This window comes from Protopterus annectens, chromosome 11.part0 (assembly GCF_019279795.1).
Source record: "Protopterus annectens isolate FY-2018-M chromosome 11.part0, PAN1.0, whole genome shotgun sequence".
NCBI lineage: Eukaryota > Metazoa > Chordata > Ceratodontiformes > Protopteridae > Protopterus > Protopterus annectens.
Window position 1 is genome coordinate 1,547,075,157 of NC_056745.1, and position 27,128 is coordinate 1,547,102,284.

The 27,128-nt window shown below is 44.6% G+C and overlaps 1 protein-coding gene across 1 annotated transcript in view; it reads left to right on the plus strand.

Moving 5' to 3' along the window:
* ANKRD16 (ankyrin repeat domain 16) overlaps nt 1-25,736 on the plus strand; it is a 371,524-nt gene extending 345,788 nt beyond the window's left edge. The window contains exon 7 of the mRNA XM_044088822.1: nt 25,561-25,736. Within this exon, the coding sequence (XP_043944757.1) occupies nt 25,561-25,718 (158 nt within the window). The 3' untranslated portion in view covers nt 25,719-25,736. The remainder of the gene's footprint in view (nt 1-25,560) is intronic.
* Nucleotides 25,737-27,128: the final 1,392 nt, after the last annotated feature.

The following is a 27,128-nucleotide window of genomic DNA, read 5'->3' on the forward strand; positions in this document are numbered from 1 at the left end:
TAAGTCACAAAACACACACACACACTTTCACTGATAACCTTTTATGTTAAGCCTTCCCCCACTGAATGCCCATACACATAGCAGCACCGTTTCTTTTAATTGTCCTCAGCACTTACACATTTCCCTGTGAAAGACATCCACGCATGTGCTCCCTCCTCGCCTGCTGTGCAAATGATGTAAACTGTGCCATGGGTTTTCTACATTGTTACTAGAGTTCCTTATGTCTAATGCACAACCTGGAGATTGATGGAGCAATACCTTTTGCAGGTCATCACCTGCAGTCTTTATTTCAATGTGGGTACAGTCTGTGGCCCCCAGTACCTTATGGATATGGGCTTTATCACAGAATTCTTGCATGTTGCTACCTCTCTCATCTGTGGTATGTGGGAACCACATATAGGTTCATAGGTTGGTACTAGGCTATCGGCCCTAGGGCCTATACAAGCCTAGCCATAACAATTCCCTGGCTATTTCTTCACACAGTATTTTCTTCCCTGGACCCCTGTCTAGCAGGGAGACTGAAGTGATCTCCGGGGTGAATTTCCTATCCCCCATCCAATCATCAAGGTTCCTTTTGAAGAGGGCCAAAGAGGTGCTCTACTTGACATGTATGGGCAGTCTATTCCGGAGTCTGGGGAGTCTCTGAGTCAGGAACTTATCCCTCCAGCATGTTTTGTTCATTGTGATGACAAGGTTTAGATCCCTGGAGTGTGTGTCTCTGAGGGATTGGGATTTCTTTAAGTGTAGCATGTCCATCGGCTCTGGGTTGGACATGGCCTTGTATGTTAAGCAGAGATCGCCACTGAGTAGACAATATGCGACAGAGTATAGGTGGAGTTTTTTCAGAGGGTCAGCATAGGGCATCTACTTCAGGCCTGTGATTCTTTTAGTGAGGTATTTCTGCGGCCTTCCCAGTTGTTGCAGATGTCTTGAGAGGTACATACCAAATGAGGCGTTGTATTCTATAATGGGTCTAATGAGGGATGAGTACAGTGGGACAATGATCTCCTTTTATCTGGATGAAAAGCTCTTAGTGATGAGGTGTGCTTCATAGAAGGATTGCTCCCCCACATGCTGAAGCATGGCATCAAGAAACTGATGGAGTATCCTTGTGGCAGATACCTGAGATACCCTAACTGTGTCCCCATTAGGTTGTTGAATGGTCACTGTATCAAATATACATAAAGCCACACATATGTAGGCATCCACAAGGATAGGGTACTCCACAACTTCCACTGAGCTTCAGAAGAGGCCGAAATATGTCCACAATGGCTTGCTTGGTCTCCCTGTCTACATGGTGCTGGTCCACAATGCCAGTATCATGGAGTACATGAAACATTAAGCTTGGCCAGATGACACTGAGCCTACAGGGGTGGGAAGGTGCACAACTGTAGGCCATAGTAGTGATGACAACTTCATGCAGATACTTGGCGGCAAACTATAACATTATTAAGTAATTCCCTTAACATGAACATTCATATATGTGTATATATGTAAAATGATATATACATATATATATATGTATATATATACACACACACACACACACACACACACGCATATATATATATATATATATATATATATATATATATATATTACAAATTCTTGAATGGACACAATAGTGAAAGTGTCAGAATGGGTGCAGAAGTATAGAAAATGTTAACACTATAGCATATGCACTTAATACTGTAGCTGATTTAGAGTAGTGGTATTACAAAAATACAGACATTATTGTCAGTGTGTTCTTGTAAGTAAGCAGTTTTCTCATTCTGTATCATCCATTAAATTGATTTGTTTGCATTTGTTTACCAGAAGTGTATGTCTGGGTCACAAAGACCCCTTTTTAATGGAGGCCAAGGGAGAAAAGCTGTAAGAGTACAAAATACAAGTTTAATAATAGAATATAACAGTGCTTGACAAATAAAACATAGAATAAATGCATCATAAAAGAATGTTACAGTCTAGGCATAATAAGTAACAGTTAATGTTCACATTTAGTGAGTGATAATTGATGAGGCAAGATGGAATAGTAGATGGTGGAATATGTTAGGACAAATGTATGTGATGGTTAAGTATAGGCAGAAAGGAAAATAAGTTTATATAATGGTACTATAGGTGATATTATGTATGGAGGTTAATAGGTATTGCGGGGAAAAGGAAATGTAAGTGAAAAATACTGTACTAGTTTAGTAGAGGGTCTGGATAGGGATGGATTGCAGGTAGTATGTTGATGTAATTCACACTGTATCCCAATAGAACTTTCATCTATAGATGAATAAAATAAATTGAAAAGGATTAATGTTTAGGAGAACAATACTGTAGGATTACTATAGGTCATCCTGGGAGGTGTGATAAGAATAGAGCCATGAGTCCACGAGGAATTGGTTTAGGCTTGACTTGAAGTTGCTGGAGTTGGGGATCAGTCTGAATGAGGAAGGAATATTCAAAGTTTAGAAATATAGTTATAAAGGGAGTCACCGTATGAGTTGTGATATTTCTCTGTGGTGTTGAGTACTTTGTCACTTGAACAAAGACATTTTTGGGGGCAGTACCATTGAAGTAGTGAGCTTATAGATGGGCACGTATCTGAATGGTAGAATATCTTGTGAGCTATTTTTAGCTGCGAGTACTTGAATGAGTGTGGTACTTTCATCCACCAGAGGTAAATGAGGGCTACAAAGCTGTGTGCTCTACCTGGGAGATTAGCAACAGTTGTGGCTATTATGCTACAACATTGCTCTAGTTTACAGCTTTGCACTGAGAGGAGATTAGGAAGCTTAAAGAGCAGGTAGGCAGAAGCTGTAGCTTTGCAGCACAAATTTATAAGAAATGGATGTTCTTCATCTCACATTGCTGCAGTCCTTACACTTGGGTAGTCCGCTGTCCTCGGTCGGCCCGAATATCAAAGTATAAGGCTGACGTCGGTCAAGGCGCATTAGACTGACATCAGGACGTCAGGGTACAAATGCGCATGACCGACGTCATATCCTCAGTCTTTTTTGCCGCATGGTCCGATGCAGAAGCAGCGTTGCAAGTGCCGGTTGGCGTTCTGAAATTTTTCGAATTCGGAGTTTCAGACCGAGTCAAAGTTGGCTAAGTACCCCGTTGGGGAATATTTTAGTTTTTTCTTGCCTCAGTGGTTTACCGGATGTCAGAAAAAGTGAATAACTGTATTTCTTGTGGGAAACAGATACCGCATAGAGATTATCATACTTTGTGTATTCCTTGCTTAGGGCCTGAGCACGACGTTGTTGGGTGTCGCTTTTGTGCTAGATTCAATAAGCGCACTATTAAGAGAAGGTTAGATTGTGCAAGGTTAGTCTTCGGGAAGCGGTGCAATTATAATATGCCGTCGGATGCTCCGACGCCCGCTTCTTCGAAGAAGCGCAAGGACAAAGCAGCTAAGCCTAGGCAAGAAGAACCGTCCGTACCGGACGCCGGTTCTTTAGAGGTGTCGGTGGAGCCGGGGGTTCCGCCGGAGGTTTCTCTGGAGTCCCAGGGGGAGACTTTGTTATTGCAGGATGTGGCCTCTCAGGAGGCAGGTCAGGCTGAAGGGGCTTCCCAGGTTACTGTACTCCCTTCCCTTCCTAGGGTGGTTAGGCCCTCTCCTTCTGTTTCCAAGGCTTCTCCCAGAGGCAGGCCAGGTTTAGCTTCAGTTGGTGTCACCCCTAGTTCTTCAGGTTCTGTGCCCAAGAAGCATATGCTTAAAATGGCAGAAGATTTGATTACTTTGATTAGAGGTTCTTTGCCCCCTCCTGATAAGAGATCTAGGGTGGAACCTGAGTTGGGGAGTTTTGAGCAGGCTTCGGATGTTTCAGAGTCTTCGGCTGAAGACTTGCAGGAGTATTCTCCTTATTCTGATTCTGATGTGGATGATTCTACTCCTTCTGCTTCTCCTCCTGAAGATTTTTCTTTTTCAGAGACTCTTCATTCCATGAGGGAGCATTTTAAGTGGGAAGGTCAGGACCCAGCATAGGCCTTTGGCTATACCTCCTGTTCTGGATGTTGTGGAAGATGTGTTTGCAGAGGCTTCTCTTAATCCTGATTCTTTGCCTCCTGCTCCTGTTAAAGCGGATAGGTATTACAGGGTGCCTGAAGCTCATAAGTATCTTTTTAAGAGTCCTAGGGCGGACCCAGAAACTGTTAGTCAGGGGCCTAAGGGTGTTAAGGCTTCTGTTGTTAAAAATCCGGTTCCTCCAGATAAAGAAGCCAGGGCTTTGGATAGATGGGGAAAGAAAGTCTATACTTCTTCCACCCTAGCTATGAGGGCTTTGAATTGCCAGTTTCACATGTTGAAATACCAAAACTATCTACTTTCTCAATTGAAGTCTAAGGTAGATGCTCTGGCGGAAGGTATTGAGTGTAAAGAGTTACAAGATTTAGTACATGTTTCTGAACAGGTGGGTAAGCATTCTTTGCAATGTGGTTTTGATGCTGTACAGGCCTCGTCTAGGGTGGCTGCCACTGGGTCAGTTCTTCGCAGGCACGCCTGGCTGAGGGATCAGAATTTGTCTGACCATGTTAAGACACGGATTTTAGATGCTCCTTTACAATCTGATGTGTTGTTTGGTTCACCTGTTGAGGCAGTCTTAAAGAAAATGGAAGACAAGGCTAAGTCTATGCAGACTGTTAAAGATTTTTTGCAGGTTCAGCCTCCAAGTTTAGTAGAAATTGGCCTACCAAGGGGTGGACGTATCCTTCTTATGATTCCCAGTCTAGGGGTAGATCTAGACGTGGTAGGGGCAGAGCTCAGGGCTCTTTCAGGCCTAGAACAGGGAGTTCACCTGCACAGTCTTCGGGTGAGGGCAGGGGTCAGTCCTTTCGTAAACAGACCCAATGACCTACCTTTTCAGCTGCCAGAGCCTTCTCGTCTGGCAGCACCTTTGGGAGGAAGGTTGGCACTTTTCAAGGAAAATTGGAGTTTAATTACCCAAGACAGATGGGTATTGGATATCATACACCAAGGTTACAGGTTTTATTTCCATACCTTGCCTCCTTTCAAAGGCATGCCAGACGTTCCTCCTCAGCAAAGAATAGAGGCTCACAAACAAATTTCTCTGTTACTTCAAATAGGGGCCATACAACCGGTCCCTATACCAGAAGTGGGCCTAGGATTTTATTCTCGCCTGTTCCTAGTACCAAAGAAGGGGAACACGTGGAGACCAATTTTGGATTTATCTATCCTCAACACTTATCTGGACATTCCCAAGTTCAAAATGTTGACGTTACAGCAGCTTTTACCTCTGCTGGGCAAAGATCATTGGATGGTAACTTTGGATCTCAAGGAGGCTTACCTTCATGTTCCTATCAGACTGAGTTGCAGAAAGTATCTGCGTTTTCGGGCTGGGACTTCTCATTATCAGTTCTCTGCATTGCCCTTTGGCTTATCTACTGCGCCCAGAGTGTTCACGAAAGTTCTGGCTCCAGTGATAGCTTTCTTCAGGCTAAAAGGAATACAGATCTATCCTTATTTGGACGATTGCCTGATTCTGGCTCAAGGAAGGACGAGCTTCTTCATCATTTGGAATATGTGATAGCAGTGCTAAGATGCCTGGGGTATTCTGTGAACGAAATAAAGTCCAGTCTAGTACCCTCTCAGGACATGTGCTTTCTGGGTGTAAGACTGAATACAGCATCCCAGATGGCCTTTTGACCCCGGACAAACAAAAGAATCTTTCCCTTTACTTTCATCAATTGTCTCATCAGTCCAGGCTGACTGCAAGGACAGTCCTTCAAGCCTTGGGGTTCATGGCATCTTGTATTCTGGTGCTTCCCAATGCCAAACTGCATATGAGGAAGCTACAATGGTATCTCAAAACGTATGGACACAGCACTGCCAGGATTTGGACACTGTCATTCAAATAATACCTTGCATTCAAAAGGAATTTTTGTGGTGGGCTCAGGAATGTCACCTAAACAAGGGACTCTCTGTGACCCGCCAGAGGCGAGTCAGATTCTAACGACAGATGCCTCAGACAAAGCTTGGGGAGCTCATCTAAATGGGAAGTGGATACAAGACAGGTGGCCTGCCAGACTACAACATCTACATATCAACTTGAAGGAGATGTTAGCAGTCCAGTTTGCATTAATAGCTTTCAAGGATTTACTTCTTCCAGGGCAGGTGTTGATTCTAACAGACAACACAACTGTCATGTGGTACATCAACAAGCAAGGGGAACACATTCTTATCCTCTATGCAGGCAAGCAATGATTTTGTGGGAGACTGCTCTCAGTTTACAGTTACATCTTCAGGCAAGGTTTCTGCCGGGAGCACAGAACTCCTTAGCAGATGTGTTGAGCAGACGAATTATGGATCCCCACGAGTGGAAATTGGATCCTCATGTATTTCAGAAATTGACAGTGTCATGGGGAACTCCAGACATAGATCTGTTCGCTTCTCCACTAAACCACCAGCTGCCAAAGTTTTGCACGAAAAGGTTTCATCCCACAGCTTGGAAAGTGGATGCTCTTTCCTTCAATTGGAGCAATCTTCATGTGTATGCCTTTCCACCTCTGCCTCTCCTCCCAAAGGTACTTTTAAAGGTCAGACAGGACAAGCCAGAGATGATTTTAATAGCTCCAAATTGGCCTCGACAGCACTGGTACCCATTACTGAGAAGTCTGGTACGGGAGCCTCCATGGCCTTTGCCTTCGATTCCACACCTGTTGTCTCAGGAGGACAGTCATTTACTCAATGTCAAGCTTCACTCTCTTCACCTAACAGCCTGGCATATTCTGTTTTGAACCATGGAAGGTCTCAACTTCCACAGCAAGTTTTGAATGTTATTTTGGAAGCTAGAAGGCCTAGTACAAGGAAAGTGTACGCAGATAAATGGAAGAGATTTTTATTTTGGAGTGCAGCAAAGGATTTTGATGTTTCTGAGCCTAATTTAAGTATGGCTCTTCAATATCTTACTGAGTTACTGGACAAAGGTTTGTCCTTCTCTTCTATTAAGGTTCATGCTGCAGCAATTTCGCTCACTATGATTGTGACCCACCATTGTTTTCTCATCCTTTGTTCAAGCAATTTCTTAGAGGGGCAAAGAATATAAGACCCCCACGTAGAGCTCCTACTCCTGCTTGGGATCTCAATTTTGTGTTGGAGAAACTCACTCTACAACCTTTTGAGCCTGCAGCTACTACCGAGTTGAAATATTTATCATGGAAGACTGCTTTTTGTTGGCCATTACCTCTGCAAGAAGGGTTTCTGAATTGCAGGCCCTTATGGCGGTTGAGCCTTTCTTAATTTTCCATAAGGATAGGGTATCTTTGCGTACTAATCCTTCCTTTATGCCTAAAGTGGTTTCTAGTGTGGCTTTAAACCAAACTATTCATTTGCCTACTTTTTATGCAAATCCCCAAAATAAAGGGGAAAAGATTTTGCACACTTTAGATGTACACAGGCAGCTGCGATATTATTTGAACAGAACTAAAGGGTTCAGGCAGTCTCAGCAGTTATTTGTTTCTTTTGCTTTGAGTTCTCAGGGCAAGCCTGTGTCAAAACAAACTATTTCTAAGTGGATTGGGTTTTGCATTGCTTTCTGTTATTCCCATCATGGCAAGGAGATTCCAGCTGGGATTAGGCCTCATTCCACTAGGGCTACTGCCACTTCGACAGCTTTTTTAAGGGGGGTGGCAACTAAAGATATTTTGGAGGCAGCTACTTGGGAGTTCAGTGCATACTTTCTCTAAGCATTATCACCTTCCACTTTACTCTAAATCTAGGGCTGGTTTTGCCACTGCTGTTTTACAGGGCATTTTGGCAGCTCCTGCTTCTCTATAGTTTTGCCATCCTCCCTTACCTCTGCTTTGGGATTCTACCCAAGTGTAAGGACTGCAGCAATGTGAGATGAAGAACATAGTACAGTTTTGTACCTACCATAAATGTAGATGTTCGAAGATCCACATTGCTGCAGTCCAATTTACCCTCCCTCCTTCCCCTCTGTAGTTAGAGGCGGTTGTGTGGGTTGGGTTGTATATATTGTGTATATTGTATATATGGTATATATTATTAGTGCTAGGGTGGTTGGTTGGTTGTTTGCTGTCTTTTGGTTTTGACCTTTCTTTTAGGGTCTTCTGACATCTGGGGCAAGAAAAGACTGAGGATATGACGTCGGTCATGCACATTTGTACCCTGACGTCCTGATGTCAGTCTAATGTGCCTTGACCGACGTCAGCCTTATACTTTGATATTCGGGCCGACCGAGGACAGCGGACTACCCAAGTGTAAGGACTGCAGCAATGTGGATCTTCGAACATCTACATTTATGGTAGGTACAAAACTGTACTTTTTGATCAGTTTAATTTTTCAAAGACTTTTGCGTGTCTAATACCATGAGGGGAATGATATCCATTCCCAAGTCATGGTATAAATAAAGTTCCTTAATGTTAGCCAAAAGTACTAGTCACAGCACCTACAATGTCCCCAGAATTGACTCCTGCTGTAATTTCTGTGGAGTTAGATGTACTGATATATTTAAATATTACAGTAAATACTTTTTTATTAGACCTGTTGTTCCTACAACTATTGGAATTCTCTAGGTATCCTTCCTCCACATTGCTCTCATTTCTGTCTGCAAATCCTGAAATTTTATGACTTTGTGTGTCTCAGTACATAAGACACTTTAATCATTAGGTGTAGCAGTTACAGTGTTCAATGCTATTTTTGTCTATTTTCCTAGACTACTATATCTGATTTACTCACATCTGTTTTTTCAGCTGTTGGTATTGAGTTATCCCATGTGAGCCAAACGTCATCACTATCAATAATGCTTTGTGGTTCATGTTTTCAATGCTTCTCAACTACTGTATATTCTAGTGTTTGCACAATCCCCAGTGCAACAGTCTTGACACATTGTTTTCCCTTTCAGCATGCAGGCCCTCTGCCATGAGTGTGTCAAACCCAGCACCAAGATGTGCAACTGTTTCCAGTTCTTTTGTACAGTACCTGCATTTCTCTGTTTCTTCCACATGTTCAATGGACTTTATAAACCATGTATGTAGTCCGCTATCCAGGGCCACCATTCTTAACCTTCCATCTATTTTTATTTTATTGTGTTATTTATTTATTTAACATTTGTGTACCAGGAAAGTCCAACTGTGACAGAGCCCATTTTCAGCAGAGGCCCAGGCAGAAATGCTCCAGACGCATGTCTTTAGAATGTGGGAGGAAACAGGAGCACCTGGAGGAAACCCACGCAAACACAGAGAGGATATGCAGACTCTGCACAGAAGGCATCCCAGCTGAGAATCGAACCAGAGAACCTCTTGCTGTGAGGTAACAACTCTGACCACTGCACCACTGCGTTCACCTTTCCTTAACAATTCCTGCATCATTTTCTGATCACCATGAGGTTGTTGTTCTGGGGGATCTCTGTACTAGCTACAATATTTATACCTTTTCCACATTTTCTTCCTTCCCACCTGGTCCTTCACTCATGTTCTTTCTTTTGTTTTTAGGCACATTCAGTTGCTGTCTGATTTTTGTCTACATCTGGTTTGATTTCCATTCCCACTTGACACCGAAATAGTTATGATAAACTAAGCTGAAAAGTCATCTTAGAGTTCTTCTCCTCATGTTTTAAAACTTTCACTATATTTGGATCTAATGAGGTCTTAAGGAAAATACAACACATTAGTTCAGTATAGAGTAACAAAATTCCAAAGTGGGTATGAGATTTTATTTGAGGAAGCAATTGGAGGTGAAGGGGTTATGTAAGCAGTCCAGGTCAACCTACCACCCCCAGTCCTACCCTAATAATTCTCCCTTAGAAACTGCCACGTTACTTAATACCCACTTCATCGAATCTATTCAAAAACTTACCCAACCCTCCCAAAGCCATAACCACCCTCACACCATTCATACCACACTCAGTACAACTCCATCTCTACAGCATACATCAAATCACTTCTACTAAAACTGAAACCTTGTTTTCCCTCTACCGATAACCTCCCTGCCCTCTTTCTTAAACTTTCTGCTCATTCCATAGCCTATCCTGTCTCTATCCTAATAAATAGATATATCCAAGAGTCAACTGTCACCTACATTTGGAAATCTTTCTATACCATTCCACTTCACAAAGGAAGTAACTCCACTGAGCCATCTTAACTACAGACCCACTGCCATCCTATCTGCTCTATCCAAAATCCTCGAAAAATGTATACACAATCAGCTTTTAACTCACCTTATTAATGAAAATCTTCTGACCCCCACTCAACATGGCTTTAGTCCACACAGCAGCACCTCCACTTCCCTCCTGTCCTTCACTCACACTGTTGCTGAAGCCAGGGACAAAACCTCCTCATTTCTTGCCTCTTTCTTGACCTCTCCAAAGCTTTCAGTACTGTTTCCCATTCCAAACTACTTACTAAGCTTAATGATCTTACTCCCCCTCTACTTTTCACTGAATGTTCTTCGTGTTTCACTGTTGCAGTCATCACCTGTGGGTTATCCCTGCTGTGGTAGCCCTCGGCCAGCCCGAATACCAGAGTAAATTTTTTTTTGCGTCAGCTTCTGTCGCTTGCTGGCTGACATCAGGTTGTCAGTGCTATTAAGGAAGGCAGCCAATGCCATTACATTAGTCTTTCTTGCCATGGAGCCCGTAGCAGAAGCAGTTCACAAGTGTGCTGGTCGGTCGCTACCAGAGTTTGAATTACAGCTGAAAACGTCTAAAGCTAAGTACCCCATTGGGGATCCTTTTTTCTTGCACCAGCCGATGTTTGAAAAAGTTAACATTTGTCTCTCCTGTGGAAAGCAAATACCACACCGAGACTTCCATTCATACTGCGTCACTTGTTTTGGCCCAGAACACGACGTTCCCCATTGCGGTTCTGTGCCCTCTTTAATGCGAGAACCATTCATCATAGAGCTCTTTTTGTAGCCAGGTATTTTCGTCTTCCACCTTCACATTCTGAAATGGCATCGGTCAGCCAGCAATCTGTAGACATTCCAAAAAAATGTAAGGACAAAGACAGAGACAGACCACACAAGTCTAAGCCTTCCGATGACTCTACTGCTAAGCAGGTCATCAGTTCTCCGGAATTCAGTGAGGCACTTTCGCAGTCCCTGATGCCCAATTTGATACCTTTGCAGGCCTCTACTGGACCCTTTTGGGGTCTGGCATGCCACAGAAATTTTCTTTGTCTTCCAAGCCTTTGGTTGTCTCTGCCTCAGTTGGGTCCAGAGCCACGATACAGGCACTGGCTTCCGAGGAGGCTTTTCACACTACTGAATCTAGACAAAAAAAGTCTTCTCCTCTGACTACCCGTTTCTCTCAGACCAATGGATACTCTTAGGCCGAGAGGCAAGGCCACTCCTAGGAAACTACCTCTAGCCACCATTTTACCCCTGCTCTACCACCCCAGACTCAAATGCTTAAAATGGTAGAAGATGTTATCACCCTTATTAGGGGTAGTCAAGCCGCACCTTCTAAAAGGAAAAGGGACCCTTCCCCTGAAATACTGACAGAACAGGATTTTGAGGAGTCTGATTTTTCAGATTTTGAAGAGGAACAACAACCTCTTACTGCTTATGAGGATTCAGATGCAGAGGAATCCATTCCTCTTGCCTCCCCACCAGAAGATCTTTCTTTTGGGGAAACCATTCACACCCTCGGGGAACATTTCCACTGGGAAACCCAGGACTTCCCTCAATCTAAGAAAAGACTAAGAGAATTTCTAGACCTGCCCCAGCACAGACCCTTGGCCAACCCCCCTGTCTTAGAGATAGTTGATGATGTCTTCCAGGAATCTAGCTTTAACTCCTGACGCCCTACCACCTGCTCCCAGAAAACCTGACAGGTATTACAGAGTACCAGATTCTCACCAATACCTGTTCAGAAATCCTACTGCAGACCTGGAGGTCATTACACAGGGACCAAAAGGAGCTAAGGCTAGTTCTGCAAAGAAACCTACTCCTTCTGACAAGGACTCCAGAGCTCTGGACAGACGGGGTAAAAATGTATACACCTCTGCAACCTTAGCTATCAGAGCACTCAACTGTCAGTTCCACATGTTAAAATATCAACAACACACTTTGGAACTATTAAAACAGAAGGTTTCAACCTTTTCTGACTGTGCCAATTCAAAAGAGTTAGCAGACTTATTGCACTCTACTTGCCAAGTGGCTAAACACTCTTTAAACTGTGGATATGACACCCTAGAAGCCTCAAGCAGGGCAGCAGTGTCAGGATCTGTCATTAGGAAACATGCATGGGTGAAGGAACAACCTCTCAGTGATCATGTCAAATTTAAATTACTTGATGCACCCTTGGATAAGGACTGCTTGTTTGGAGTAAAAATAGAAGAGGTGCTTAAAAGATGGAAGACAAAGCAACATTTATGCAAACAGTCAAAGATTTCCTTCAGGTACAACCTCCTAGGTTCAGCAGGAATTTTCCCTGGTCATTTCCTGCACCTAGCAGACAGGGGCAAGGTAAGCCCTGCAGGGACAGACCACCCAGACTCCTATCCCAGGCATAGCAGAGAACCAAACAGCGGACAACTTCCACTCCCAAGGCAGGGAGTTCTAAGCCACCCCTCTATGGCAAAAACTCTCAATTACCCCCCCCACCCCATGCCTTCTTTTCACTCACCAAAAACTATGAGGAAGACTGTCCCTATGTAAAGAGAATTTGCTTTCTGTAACAAAGGACCAATGGGTCTTAAAGTTCATTTCTCAGGGATACAAATTCTTCTTCAACGAACCACAAAATTCCAAGAGAGTGCCCAGACTTGCCTCCAAATCAGTGGGGAGAGGCATTGAAACAAGTCCAAACTCTCATATCCCAAGGGGCAGTAGAACCTGTCCTCAGATCAAACAGGCAAAGGCTTTTATTCCAGACTATTCCTTGTTCCCAGAAAAGAGGAAACTTGTTGCCCCATCCTGGATCTATCCATTCTGAACACCTTCTTAGTGGTCCTCAGATTCAAAATTCTAACTTTGCAGCAGCTGCTGCCTATGCTGACAAAAAAATGCCTGGTTAGTTACCCTAGATCTAAAAGATGCCTACCACTACATCCCCATAAGGGAATCCTGCAGGAAATTCCTTAGTTTCAGAGCAGGCTCACAACACTTTCAGTTCTCTGTGCTACCATTCGGCTTATACACTGCTCCCAGGGTATTCACCAAATGCTTAGCCCCAGCCATAGCCTTTTGCAGACAGAGAAATATACAAATTTACCCTTATCTGGATGGCTTTCTCATTCAGGCAGATTGCAAAGAAAAGCTTCTCAGGGACCTCCTCTTTGTCAAAACCCTCCTAACCTCCTTAGGGTACACCATCAATGAGAAGAAATCAAGGCAAACACCCTCCAGGAAGATCATTTTTTGGGGGGAGCACTGCTGGACACAGCATTCCAAATGGCCTTCCTATCCCCAGAAAAAACAGAGCTTCCTGTCTCTCTATTTTACCCAGCTGGCTTCCAGAATTCACCGCATTGTGAGGAAGTTCCTGCAAGCCTTGGGGTACATGGCATCTTGCATCCTTTTAATTCCTCTGGCCAGGCTTCACATGAGAAAAATTTCTGGTACCTAAAGAACCTCTGGTGTCAGCACTGTCAGCCTCTAGAGACCTCTCTACCTCTGATCCCCAGCATAAGGGCTGAGTTTCTCTGGTGGGCAGGGGCCTGTGCCCAGAACAAGGGTCTTCCCTTCTCCCTCTGCCCAACTGGGCAGACCATTACCACTGACACCTCAAACATAGCTTGGGGCGCTCACCTAGAAGGCAGGTGCACCCAAGGTCTTTGGGATGCCCAGCACCTTCCCTTACACATCAACCAGAAGGAAATGATGGCAGTACAAAATACTCTGACATCCTTCAAACCCCATCTCAAGCCAGGGGTTCTCCTTATCAAAACAGACAGCACCACAGTAATGTGGTACATCAACAAACAGGGAGGTTACCATTCTTACCCTCTCTGCAGGCTAGCCATGAACCTCTGGCTGGCAGCCTCTTCCATGGGACTACACCTGGAAGCACAATACCTACCATGGATCAACAACACCCTGGCAGACCACTTAAGCAGAAGCTTATTGGATGGCAGCTCCACAGAAAAATCTTTTTACAAATCACTCTGGTGTGGGGGACTCCGGAGGTGGATCTTTTTGCTTCACATCCCAACCATCAGCTGAAATAATTTTGTACCAGGGAGTATCACCACCTAGCATGGAAGGTGGATGCCTTGACCTTCCCCTGGAACACTCTGTGTAAGCATTCCCTCCTCTGCCTCTTATCCCCAGGGTGCTGATCAAAATAAGGGAGGAGAGACCAAAGGCCATCCTCACTGCTCCAGATTGGCCCAGACAACATTGGTACCCCTTACTGTGCACTCAAACTATCAGCAGGGCTAATACTCTAAAGGCAAACAAGGGGCCCCTGTTAAGCAAACAGGTCCTAGACATTATCACAGAGGCCAGAAAGCCCAGCACCAGAACATCTTATGCAGGAAATGGAAAAGATTCTGCTTCTGTAGCCAGTCCAGAGGGGGCAATACCTCACAATCTCCCATCCCTCTTATCCTGGACTACCTAGCGTTGCTACTTAATACTGGCCTCTCCTTCTCCTCTGTTAAAATCCACGCCTCAGCCATTTCAGCTCATTTTGATACAGAACAGCCCGTTTTCCTTTCCTTTGATAAAACAATTCCTCAGAGGGGCTTCTAATATCAGACCTCCCAGAAGGCCACCCACTCCAGCCTGGGACCTGAATTATATTTTGGAAAAACAAGAAGTTATGTATTCACCATAACGTTCGATGTATGTAGTCCATCTTGCCTCACATTCTTACTCGCTGGTTCGGAGCCAAATATCGGCTCCGACTAGGCCAACTTTTCTACTAGCTCGAAGTCTCTCATTGGCTGGGCCAAGCAGGTACCCCATGCTGCACTGCTCCTTAACCCCAGATCTAGTTTGCTGCGAACCCCACAATCACACCTCATGCATAACAACAACCCAATAAGGTAGAACACTATCAAGGAGGGTAAGAAAAAACAAACTACTATTGAAGGGTACTCTGGCACCAATCCTAACCTCCAGATCCTCCAGGAAGGGGGCAGGTGGGATGGTACGTAAGAATGTGAGGCAAGATGGACTACATACATCGAATGTTATGGTGAGTACATAACTTCTTGGTGTTATGTAGTCCAATCTCACCTACATTCTTACTCGCGGGACAGCGTCCCCAGCACCTCTATCCTGGGAGGCTCAAAGGAAGATAATCCTGAGGACTGTGGAACCAAAGGAAGCCCGGCCCCTAGAAGCCACGTCCAGTTTGTAATGAGCAATAAAAGTGTGCGGGGAAGCCCATGTGGCTGCAGCACAAATATCATCCAAAGATAGTCTGGCATGGTATGCCATAGACGCGGAAACAGCCCTAGTAAAGTGAGCCTTGACGGGGAACGGTAGATTTTTTACTGCTGAAGAATAAATAAAGGAAATACAATTCGAAATCCATCTGGAAATGGTAACCTTGGAAATAGGGGATCCCGCTCTCTTTTCTGAAAAGGAAACAAAACAATTGGTCAGATTTTCATAGGTGTTTGGTCCTGTGTAGATAGAATCGCAATTGTCTGTGCACATCCAGTTGATGAAATCTAAACTCTGCCTTGTTCGAGAATTGAGGGAAGAACACTGGCAGCTCAATAGACTGATTGAGATTAATAGTAGATGTTACTTTGGGAAGAAAGGACAGATTAGGTCTAAGAGAAACTCTGTCCTTATGAAAAATTAAATACGGGGGTTTGATGGAGAGAGCTTGAATCTCTGACACCCGTCTGGCTGATGTCATGGCTATTAGGAAAGCTGTTTTCCAGGACAAAAACTTTAATGGTGGTGGGCACAGAGCCCTGCTGAAAGAGCATGGACAAGAACTCCAAAACATCAGCAACTGGGGCTGTGTATGGGTCAATTCCTTGGGCATGAGCCCAAATAGAGAATCTCTTCCATTTGCTGGACTAAATCGTCCTAGTCGAAGACTTATGAGAAGACGATAAAATGTGCACTACCTCAGGTGAAAAGCAATGAAGTCTGACTAACGACGGAAGTGGAGTAGCCAGTCTGTCAACCTGAGGGTCCGCAGGGAGGGATGGAACTGTCCCGACATGTGTGTCAGTAGGTCTGGTACTGGGTCCAGAATCCAAGGAGTGTCCACAACGAATGGATGGAGAAAGGAGAACCAGACTTGGCGAGGCCAGTGTGGGGCAATTAGAATCATATTGCTTCCCAAGGATAGGGCTTTCTGAATCACTCTTGTTAACAGAGGAAATGGAGGGGAAAGCATAGAGCAGACCGGAGGGCCAATCGTGGACTAGAGCGTCCCTGAGTGATTCCCCCTGTGGGGGGATCAGGGTGAAGTAGTTGCTGCATTTGGCATTGAGGGGATTGGCAAAAATATCGCAACAAGGCTGACCCCACCTGCTGAATATCTGTTCCGCAACCAGAGTGTTCAGGGACCAGTCGTAAGGCATCAGAATAGCTCTGCTCAGCCTATCTGCTATCACATTGGCCTTCCCCGGAATGTGCGTTGCCACTAGGAACTGTTGGGAAGACACAGCCCACTGCCACACTCGCATGGCCTCTCTGCACAGGGGGTAAGATCTGGTTCCTCCCTGTTTGTTTAGATACCATACAATGGACATGTTGTCCGAGTGTATCGCAATCGTCCCCAGAGGAAGAGAGCTGTGAAGTGCCCGCAACACCAGTAACATCGCTCTCATCTCTAGGACATTGATGTGCAGATGTACCTCGTAATCTTGCCACGTGCCTTGGACCATCCTGCCGAGATAGTGCCCCCCGCACCCCATCTGGGAGGTGTCCGTGGTCACCGTGGCGACAGGTGATGGAGGAGCAAATGTTTCCCCTCGTCCAGATTGGTGGAGCACAGCCACCAACCAAGATCCTGTTTGCATCGGTCTGTGAGTAGGATCTGGTGAGAAAGGGGGAGTTTTTGGAGAGACCACTGGGCAAAGAGAAGCCATTGAAGAAGCCTCATGTGTAATCTCGCTAGAGGCACTAACATAATGGTGGCTGCCATGGTGCTCAGAAGCTGAAGAACCCATCTCACTTGTACTTTCCTGAGGGGTAATAATGCGTGAACCTGATTCTGTAATACTCTGATCCTTTTGTGTGGCAAGAAGGCTCGCATTTGGACGGTGTCTAGCTCTGCACCTATAAACGTGACACAGTGTGAGGGCAGCAAGGCAGATTTTTCCCAGTTCAATGTTATTCCAAGTCATTGACAGAGGGTAATGGTAGCGTCCCTGGCTTGGATGAGTAGATGCCTGGTGGGGGCGGTGAGGAGCCAGTCATCCAGGTACAGAAACACTTGGAATCCTTGACGTCTCAGGTGAGCTGACACCACTGCCAAACACTTGGTGAACACCCTGGGGGCTGTGGTGAGACCAAAGTGCAGGGCACGAAACTGAAAATGACTGGCTCCCAGCCGAAAGCGTAGGTGACTCATGGATGCCGTGTCCATTTTGATATGATAGTAAGCATCCTTGAGGTTGATGGAGCACATCCATACTTCTTTTTCCATCAACAGAAAAATGGACAGAAGGGTGACCATTTGGAACTTGGACTTCAGAACATAGTGGTTTAATCGGCTGAGATCTAGAATGGGTCTCAGGTTCCCTGTCCTTTTCGGCACCAAAAAGAGTCTTAAGTAAGTCCCTAATCTGATTTGGTCTGAGGGGACAGGTTGGATGACTCCCTTCTTTAGCAGCTTTGAAACCTCTAAGGCTGCATGATCCCTTTGACTGGGTGGAACGTCCGGGATTTTTCTGACTGGGGGGGGGGGGTCTGACGAAAAGGGGATGGCATAACCTCCAGAAACTATTCGTAACACCCATCGATCCTGGGTGATGCTTTCCCAGGCTTCTGGGTATAACGATATGCGGCCCCCGACTGCCTCCAGAATAGCACAGTCGGGCAACACATCAGGAACGATGGTAGGAAGAACTGCAAAAGGAATCACAGTCTCCCGAGTTGCGGGGGCCTCCTCTGTCTCTAGGGCAGCGTCTTCCTGAATAACCTTCCCCTCCTCTGCCTCTGGAGAGGGACTCACCTTGTGCGGCAGGGAAAAACTTCTGCGACTTCTTGAACCACATCTTCCCACCCCTCTGAGTCTTGGGGTAAGGCCTAGAGGGGAGGGAAAAATGGACCCCTACGGCAGACAGAGTCTTTCCCTCTTGCTCGCATCTGGTGAGGGTGTCTTTCACTTTGGTCCCAAAGAGCGAGGACCCATCAAAGGGAGCGTCAGTTAAAGAAGACTTGAAGGCCTCCGCGAAATGACACAGGCGCATCCAGGCTTGACTCCTGAGGGCTGCTACCGAACTGGCTGCCCTACTAGCCCCCTCAGCTGCATAAGATATGAGGCTCATGGACTTGTTGATGATAGAATTGAGGGTAGACACCTGGCCGTTAACCATGTGCGCTAATGCCTCAGGTACGTTACCCGCTAGAGCATCTCCTAACTCCTTGAGGAGATCTCTCTGGAGCAGAGTAAAATGACAGAGGTGGTTCAGTGACCATAAGGTGAAGGTCGCTGACGAGAAGGTATGCTTCCCGTACCAGTCCATGGTCCTAGACTCCTTGTTAGGAGGATGGACGGAGGAAGAAGTCTCGGCTACTTCCTTCTGTGTGGCCGCCGCCACCACTATGGCATCTACAGAAACCCCTTTGGACAGAAACTCTTTCCCGGAGGAGCAGAAAGAAACTTATTGGGCCTTCTGGGTACAGGTTTCACCGAATCAGGATTCTCCCACACCCTTCGACAGATTAAATCCAAGAGGTTGTCGAAGGGTGGAGACACCCAGGAGGCGGAGGGTTGAGCACCAAAGGCCTTGAGGAATACCGACTCCTCCTTGGAAGGGGTTTTGGACGGCCAGTCACCTCTCTGTCTCAAAATCTCCAGGATGTCGGAGAAAGAGACGTCATCACAACATGGGGGACCCCTCCGACTCCTCGAGGTCGGTATCAGAAGTGAGAGACTCGTCCTGGGAGTCTGTGTGCTTCCTCTTGCACATCTTCTTTCTGGGGGCCACAGACTCTGAGGGGCCCTCAGAAAGTTGGGGACCGCTCATGGGGGTATCCCCAGACCTTTGGGCTCCGGCATCTATGGATAGGGGGACATCAGAGGCTCTAGCCCAGGGTGGAAGGGGACGGAATGACCGATCCGGGTGATGTAACTGACGATCTGGCCAGTACGCTCCACATGGCCTCGAAGGCCAGTCCCCCTGAATCCGAGGACTGACGGGCCTCGGAGGCCATGACCAGGGTTGGGATCCCCTGAGCCAATGCGCTGAGAGGGAGGCTCAGAACCGACAGGTGTCCCGAAGTATCCCCCTCGGGCCCGACTGACGAAACCCGAGTGCCGAAGCCTGTGGACGGAGCCGACAGGGTCGGAGCCGACGTCGGCACCGATAAACCCTTAAGGGGTGCCGGCACAAGAACATCACTCGGAGCGCAGCACTCCGGGTCCGAAGACAAGGAAGTGCTCGGAGGAGGAACCATCGATACAAGCATCGGGACGGGCTCCGGAGCCGACTGGGTCGGAGCCGAGAATAATTTTGCCAACACCGGCGACTGCAGGAGTCTCTGCACCACCCTATTGACATCCAAATCAGAAAGCCTGGAGGATTTGGAGGACAGGGAGGGAGATTGGGATCTCCTCCCAGGAGAGCCATGCCTAACACTGGGCGACCGGCTCCAAATGGGTTCCAATAAAATAGGAGCTGATGTCAATTCCAGTACTACAGATACCTCCTGCGGCCCCGAGGACAGAGGAGCCGAGGAGCTAGAGTCAGTTTGGAGAGTTTCTCCAGCGGCTCCAAGGACAGAGGAGCCGAGGAGCTAGAATCAATTTGGAGAGTTTCTCTGGCGGCTCTGAAGAAACAGACGGAGCCGGAGATCTTTTTTTCACCTTCAAAGCTTTAGACTTGGATTGAGAACCAGAAGCCGAGTCTAAAGACTCCTCAAACTAAGGTTTCATGAGTCCCTTCAATATTAGTTTATTTTTCCTCTCCTGGAGCACCTTCGGACTGAAGGCATGACAGAAGCTACAAGACTCTTGCAAATGAATTGCTCCTAGGCAATAAACACATACGGAATGTCCATCTTTGATGGACATCTTGTAACTACACTTGGAACATTTTTTAAAACCGGACAGTTTATGTTCCTTCTGATCCTTAGACATCTTGCACAATTAGACCTTTTTTTTAAAAAGTGGTTAGCACTTTTTTATTCTGTTAACAGAATTAAGGAACAATTGTATATGTCAGTGCTGTGCTTCTTTTGGCTTTTCCCGGTTAGGAGAACTGAAAAAAGCCCCAGCCAGAAAAAAACAGCAAGGGCGGGAAAAACTACTGATCACACTACACAACTGCAACCAAAGAACCTCCAAGTAAAATGGTTCTTTTAAATACACAACACACTATCTACAACAAGGGGAAACGCTAAGAGCTAGCTTAGATCCAGTAACCAAAAAAACGTACTAAAATGAACAATACACAGAAGGAGGACTAGGTCCTCTAACTCAAAAGGGCCTAGCCCACTGGAACAGTTAGGGATACCAACTACACAAACATAAACACAGCAAACAATCAACAAGAAAAAATAGCTGTTAAAATAGCTTTTGTGGTTGAAAAATAGCAAAATTCTCAAGAGAATTGAAAAAAGAGAAGGTACTTAGCCACAGCCAAGCGAGACCACGTCCTAGCTACACGAGCGGCAAATGAGATCTGATGTTATGGAGCAGTGCAGCATGGGATACCTGCTTGGCCCAGCCAATGAGAGACTTTGAGCTAGTAGAACAGTTGGCCGTGTCAGAGCCGATATTCGGCTCCGAACCCGCGAGTAAGAATGTAGGCGAAATTGGACTACATAACATCTACCTTTACCACTCTTCAAACCTGCTGCTTCAGCAGAACTAAGATACCTCTCCTGGAAGACTTTCTCCTGGCTATCACCTCAGTGAGAAGGGTTTCAGAACTTCAGGCTCTGATGGCAATTGAGTCCTTCATCATCTTCCATGCAGACAGGGTCTCCCTGAGGACTAATTCCTCCTTTATGCCCAAGGTGGTATCTAATGTAACTCTCAACCAGGCCATACATCTACCCACCTTCTTTCCTAACCCTCAAAACAGGGGGGAAAGAATTCTGCACTCACTGCACATGCACAGACAGCTCAGATACTATCTGGACTGTACTAAACCCTTCAGGAAAACAGGCCAACTTCTTGTCAGCTTTGCCCCAGGGGCAGAGGAGAAACCCATCTCCAAACAAACCATTTCCAAATGGATATCACACTGTATCCATGTCTGCTACAGTTTGCATGGGAACCCCCCCCCCCCAAGTCTATTTGAACCCATTCCACTAGGGCAGCCTCCACTTCCACAGCATTCCTCAGAGGAGTTCCCACCAGGGACATTCTGGAAGCTGCCACCCAGACTTCTGTCCATACCTTTACCAAGCATTACCACCTACTTCTATTTTCTAAGGCTAGGGCAGGGTTTGCCTCTGCATTTCTGCAGGGCATGCTGATCCATTCCTTGGTCTCTTGCTAATCCTACCACCTCAGCTTTGGGAATCCTCCCTCAGGTGATGACTGCAACAGTGAAACATGAAGAACATAGTACAGTTGTGTACGCTTACCATAAATGTAGATGTTCGAGTGTATTCACTGTTGCAGTCGGGGTTTCCCACCCTCCTTCCCCCTTATATCTTCTTTCTTTAGGGAGACATAAGTTTCTAACGGTGGCTTTTAGCCACCAGGACCACTTCACTATATTTACGTGGACCTCTGACTGGTTAGGGCAAGAAAAACAGATGTAATGGTGTCGGCTGCCTTCCTTTATAGCACTGACGACCTGACGTCAGCCAGCAAGCAACAGCAGCCAATGCAGAAAAACTTTGACTCTGGTATTCGGGATGGCCAAGGGCTACCACAGCAGGGATAACCCACAGGTGATGACTGCAACAGTGAATACACTCGAACATCTACATTTATGGTAAATGTACACAACTGTACTTTCTCAAGCTATCTATCAAATAAACTCCAGTCTGTCAGATGGTAATCTGCTTGCTCCCTTTTCCTACCTATCCAAACTGTTGTCCCTCAAAGCTCAGTGTTTGTCCCCTCCTATTCAGCATCTTCACCAATCATCTTTACTCCTCCTGCAACACGTCCTCCCTCATACAGTATACTGATGACTCTACTCTTATCTCTTGTGCTGACAACATCTCTAAACTTCTTTCCATCACCCAAAACTCCTTCTCATCTGTGGAAAAAAGGGCTCACAGAGCATCAACCTATACTCATCCCCAAAAAACCTACGCTCCTACTATTTCTTCACAAAACTCTCCACACCTTAAATCCACCTTTACTATTTCTTCGCTAGATAACACTCTCATCAAAGTTTAGCCTAAGTTACTGGGTACAGTAACAGATGCCCAACTCAAATTTGACATCCATATCCAACACTGTATCAAAAAAACTAACACGAAACTGGGTCTTCTCTACAGGACTAAGAAATTTCTTCCTCCCAACTCCAAACTCACCCTTGCCCAAGCCTGTCTCCTTCCATGTCTCCTCTATTCCTATCCTAATTCACCTCCAGTCAAACCTTCTCTCCACACTAGAACAAGTTTACAGTAACATAGCCAGATTCGCCAGTAACCAACCTTATAAATCCCATCATCTCCTTGCCCTGAAACGGCTTCATTGGCTATAATTCCCCCAGCTCTTACTACCTGCCCAGCTGCAGCTGACACACTCCCTACTCAACAGACTGCTAGCCTTACCCATCACTCTCTACCTTAGTATCCCCTTATACCCCAGCCCGGTCTCTTCATAGTTCCGACTAGCACCTTCTAGACATCTGTAAACCCAACAAAATTTCGGTAAACTCTTCTGTAAACACACTATGTCCCTTGTGTGAAATAGACTACCCCCTCACATTCGTAGCATCACTAGTCCCAGCACCTTTAAAACTGAAGTCAAGCACTACTTTCTGAACTCAAAAGCCTGCCCTTGCCTAAATCCTGTATAATCTGCATTTTCTTTTCTTTTTCTTTTCACTACCTGTCTACATCTAATAATTCAATGACTAATCTGCTCACTAGACAATACTACATTATGCTACCTGGGAAAGATATGTCATTATTGTAAATAGTTAAATGTACTAGTTGTATTTACTTCATTTTGTTTTATTTTTATTACAGGTATTCGTTTCACCTGATTACTGCATATGTAATTTTTGCTTATGTTGTATTGCTGCACTGTTTTTCTTGGATTTTGTATATTAACTACTATGTTATCTTTTTATGTTTGTATTGCTGGAACTTTTCTCCTCAGGTCTCCACTGAAAACAGGCCATTGGCTCAGATGGACTAACCCGGTTAACAAATGTCATATAAATAAATGTAATCGAAGAATGGTAGAATTCTGCTGAAAGTGTAGGAATGCTGCAGTATGAGAAGCTAATGAAGCGGTGGGTATTAGAGGCAGAGCAGTAAAGAGATTATAGGTACATTAGTATGAGAAGGTGTGATGCCCCTTGCACTGGCCCAGTAATCAAGGAGTCTCAGTCCTCACCACTAGCACCAATGAGGGATGTACACATTGAGAGGATTACAAGTACACACACAGTAAAGTGTAATTTCCCTTAAGAGCACACAGAGGTCACAGTCAGTCTGGGGCTGGTTTCTCCCTTTTTCTCCAGATCCCCAATAATACTCTCCACTGGGACAACTATAGGGATGAGATCTCAGCTGAGTGGCCAAGCCAAAACCTCCAGCACCCTATCTGTCCAACCAGTGCTTCATGTCCCTGCCCAAGTAGCTGACAGACAAACGTTGAGGTTTGACTTATACACAAACACACACCTGGGAAAGGCTGGCACAGGTTTACTAGCTATGCCCCCTTCTGCCCAGACTATAAGGTAGTACCAGCTACCACCAGCCACTACTTAACTACTTTTAAGGCCCTTACCAAAGGGTGCCCAACCTTACTGTGTAATGTTATTATTAATCCAAATGGTAGTCTGACCAAGAGCAAGACTATTTAGGTGTGGCCTGTACATTGTCACTAAATACATATGCAAGTACTCTAAGAGCTTAAATATCTCTAAACAAACCAGCCACAATTAAAAGGTTTAAATATATTTAATAATAGCTAATAAAACAACAAGACAATACTCAAACAACACAGTAACTACAGAGTTCAGAATCACAGGAAATATTTTAAAACAACATCGCAGGACAGTCTCAAATAAATACAGACAACATCTAAACTAATCTTTACTATATTCCTATATGTATCTAAGAGAGAGATTACTCTAGACTTACTTGCAGAGCAAGGCAGATGCAGAAGTACTGAATTAATGTTTCTAGGTCCAAGACAAGATACAAAAATGCCCTCCCTCCCTCTCTCAGAGAGTTCTTAAATTAATATCCCATATTACTGCTGGGTTAGCCTGGATGACATCACTCTTTGTCACCTGCCTTCAGTACCCAGGCTAACAAAAACTTAACAAAATTAATATTTCTCTGTGAAAAATAAATATCTCTCAAAAGTTTGCTCAGAACTGGAAGTCGTAAAAGAAATTAAACACTTTTACATTTGAAACTTAGTTATTATTTCTGTTTTAAGACAATAGGAAAACCTGTAGCTCCAGACGTTGTGTCTGCTTGTTGCACTGAAACTGTGAAACACAATTGTAAAACACTTTAGTTTTCAACTTATTTTCTTGAAGGCAAGTTAACTCTGTATGTTCCAGCTTCTACTATTTAAACATACATTTGCACAGGCATATAGTTTATATACATTTTTGTTCTTTTCCAGTAGGGTACACTGTGGTTACATTCTTAAAGCTCAGTATATAACATGTAGTTCTCTTACATTTGTAAGGCAAGCATACCAATCATATCAATATTCACAAATGACATATGATTATTTACAAACTTCCAGATAACTGGGGTGGCAGTGTCACAATTCTATATAAATCATATTAATATTTTCAAGTGACATATAATTATTTACAAAATTTCAGATAGCTGGACTGGTAGTATATTCCTGGTATCCCCCCCCCCAAAAAAAAAAACTCGTTAGTGGGGCGGCACGGAAGGTAATGAAGTATTTGGTATTATGAGGTAGTAAACTAATGAGGAGAGTAGGGGAGATTTGGCATAGCTTTTTGATTCTAATAGAACTGTGGTAATGGAGGAGGAACTATTGGCTGAGGTATATCAGAGGTAACAGTATTACTGGAATATAAACAGTTCCATTTGTTATATACCAACAAATGGAATTGTTTATGTTGTTGTAGTTTCTTCCACAATGTTTTGAGAATGCCTCCTAAATACATTTCTAGTAGGATAGCATTCTATATCTTTGTTGTGTAACTGAGAAGAGAGAATCTCCAAAATAATTGAGACATTTCAATTTGCAGCAAGTTTTTCTTGTGAATATATTCGCATATCGTGAATCATGTACAAAATTTCTAAGTTATTTGTCTCAGGTTTTGATCTTTATGCTGATACTGTTTTGTTTCATCTTACAGCATTACATATGGCTTGTGCGGGTCAGCATGTTGAATGTGTAAGAGTACTTCTGTCAGCTGGACTACGAGATTCTGAAGACTGCAGTGGGACACTGGCTGTAGGACTGGCAAAGAAACCAGAAATATTAAAGGCATTAATGGATGTTTCAGTTTCTTAATAAATGTAGTCTAATACATGGCTGTGTAAAGTGTGTATTTCTGATTTATCTTCTCTCTTAGGTATACACACACACACACACACACACACACACACACACACACACACAAAGTACAGAGTTCTTTCATCATTGATCCTGTAACCAGTTTGTTTCTCTCCACAATATACAGTTTAACCGCTAAGTAAGTAGATGCAATCTTAATACTGTCTTGTACTACCAAGCAGTTTTTTGTCCCATAATGGACAACTTAGCACATTTTTCCTTCTTTATAGTCTCATTTTATGTAGGATTGTTATACATGTGAATGTCAGCTGAATTGTGAACCAGGATTACTTGTGAATGACACTTGCAAATGAGGGTAGATTGAATAACACAACAGTCAAATGTCCCCTTACACATGCAGTAGTAGAATGTCTGCAGATTTGTGGGGAATAATTAGGTGCTTCTCAGGAGGCAAGGGGCTGGAATCTTCATTTGCACTAGAATCATTATGAAACATAGTAAATGGAAACCATTCAGAGGAAAACACTGCAAGTATCTGGAATGCACATAAATGGTAAGTGGTACCTCTACTGCACAGGATAAGCTAATGACATTTAGGGACAGAATATTAAAGGAAGCCACTACGTTTTGGGTAATAAAAAGATAAGAAATGTTTCACTAATATAAATATGAAGACAGACTGAACTTCAAAATGGATACTTAAAGGATCCTCCAGGACCGAATCATAGTTTAAATACATGCTTTAAAATCACATAATTGAAATCTTACCATTTTGTTAGAGCTTCTGCTATGACACATTTGAATGTTAGAGATTACACCAGCTGAAGTAAACAGTGCTTTTTTATCTTTAATATCATCTTGCTATTCAGTTCCTTCCATGCCCATGAATAATTGTAAAGGTTTTTCAGTTAATTAGACTGAGAAGACTCTAGCCCACTCACTCCGGCCCCATCCATCCTGGTGGGTGCACCATTCAAAGGCTATGAGGTACTGCTGGAGATCTTCCTCCTTGGTTAAGTTGCTTAAGAGGTAAATCTGCCCCCCCCCCCCGGCCCCATCCATCCTGGTGGGTGCACCATTCAAAGGCTATGAGGTACTGCTGGAGATCTTCCTCCTTGGTTAAGTTGCTTAAGAGGTAAATCTGCCCCCCCCCCCCCCCCCCCCGTTGCAGCAGCATCAGTAGTCTGAAGCAGTTGCTTCATGGTTATCATCTTAGCTTAATAACCAACACAGATGTACACCAAATGGGTTTTAACCCCTACAACAGGGCTGCTGCCTCTTCAGTTCAGGAAGAAAAATTTTGCTCAATTAGAAGGTTTTCAGGCATTGAGAGGTATGTCAGGATGCGCTTTGGCATGGAAAAAAATTGCTAGTTATGCCTGCATTCTCTTCCAGTTTTGTATTGTA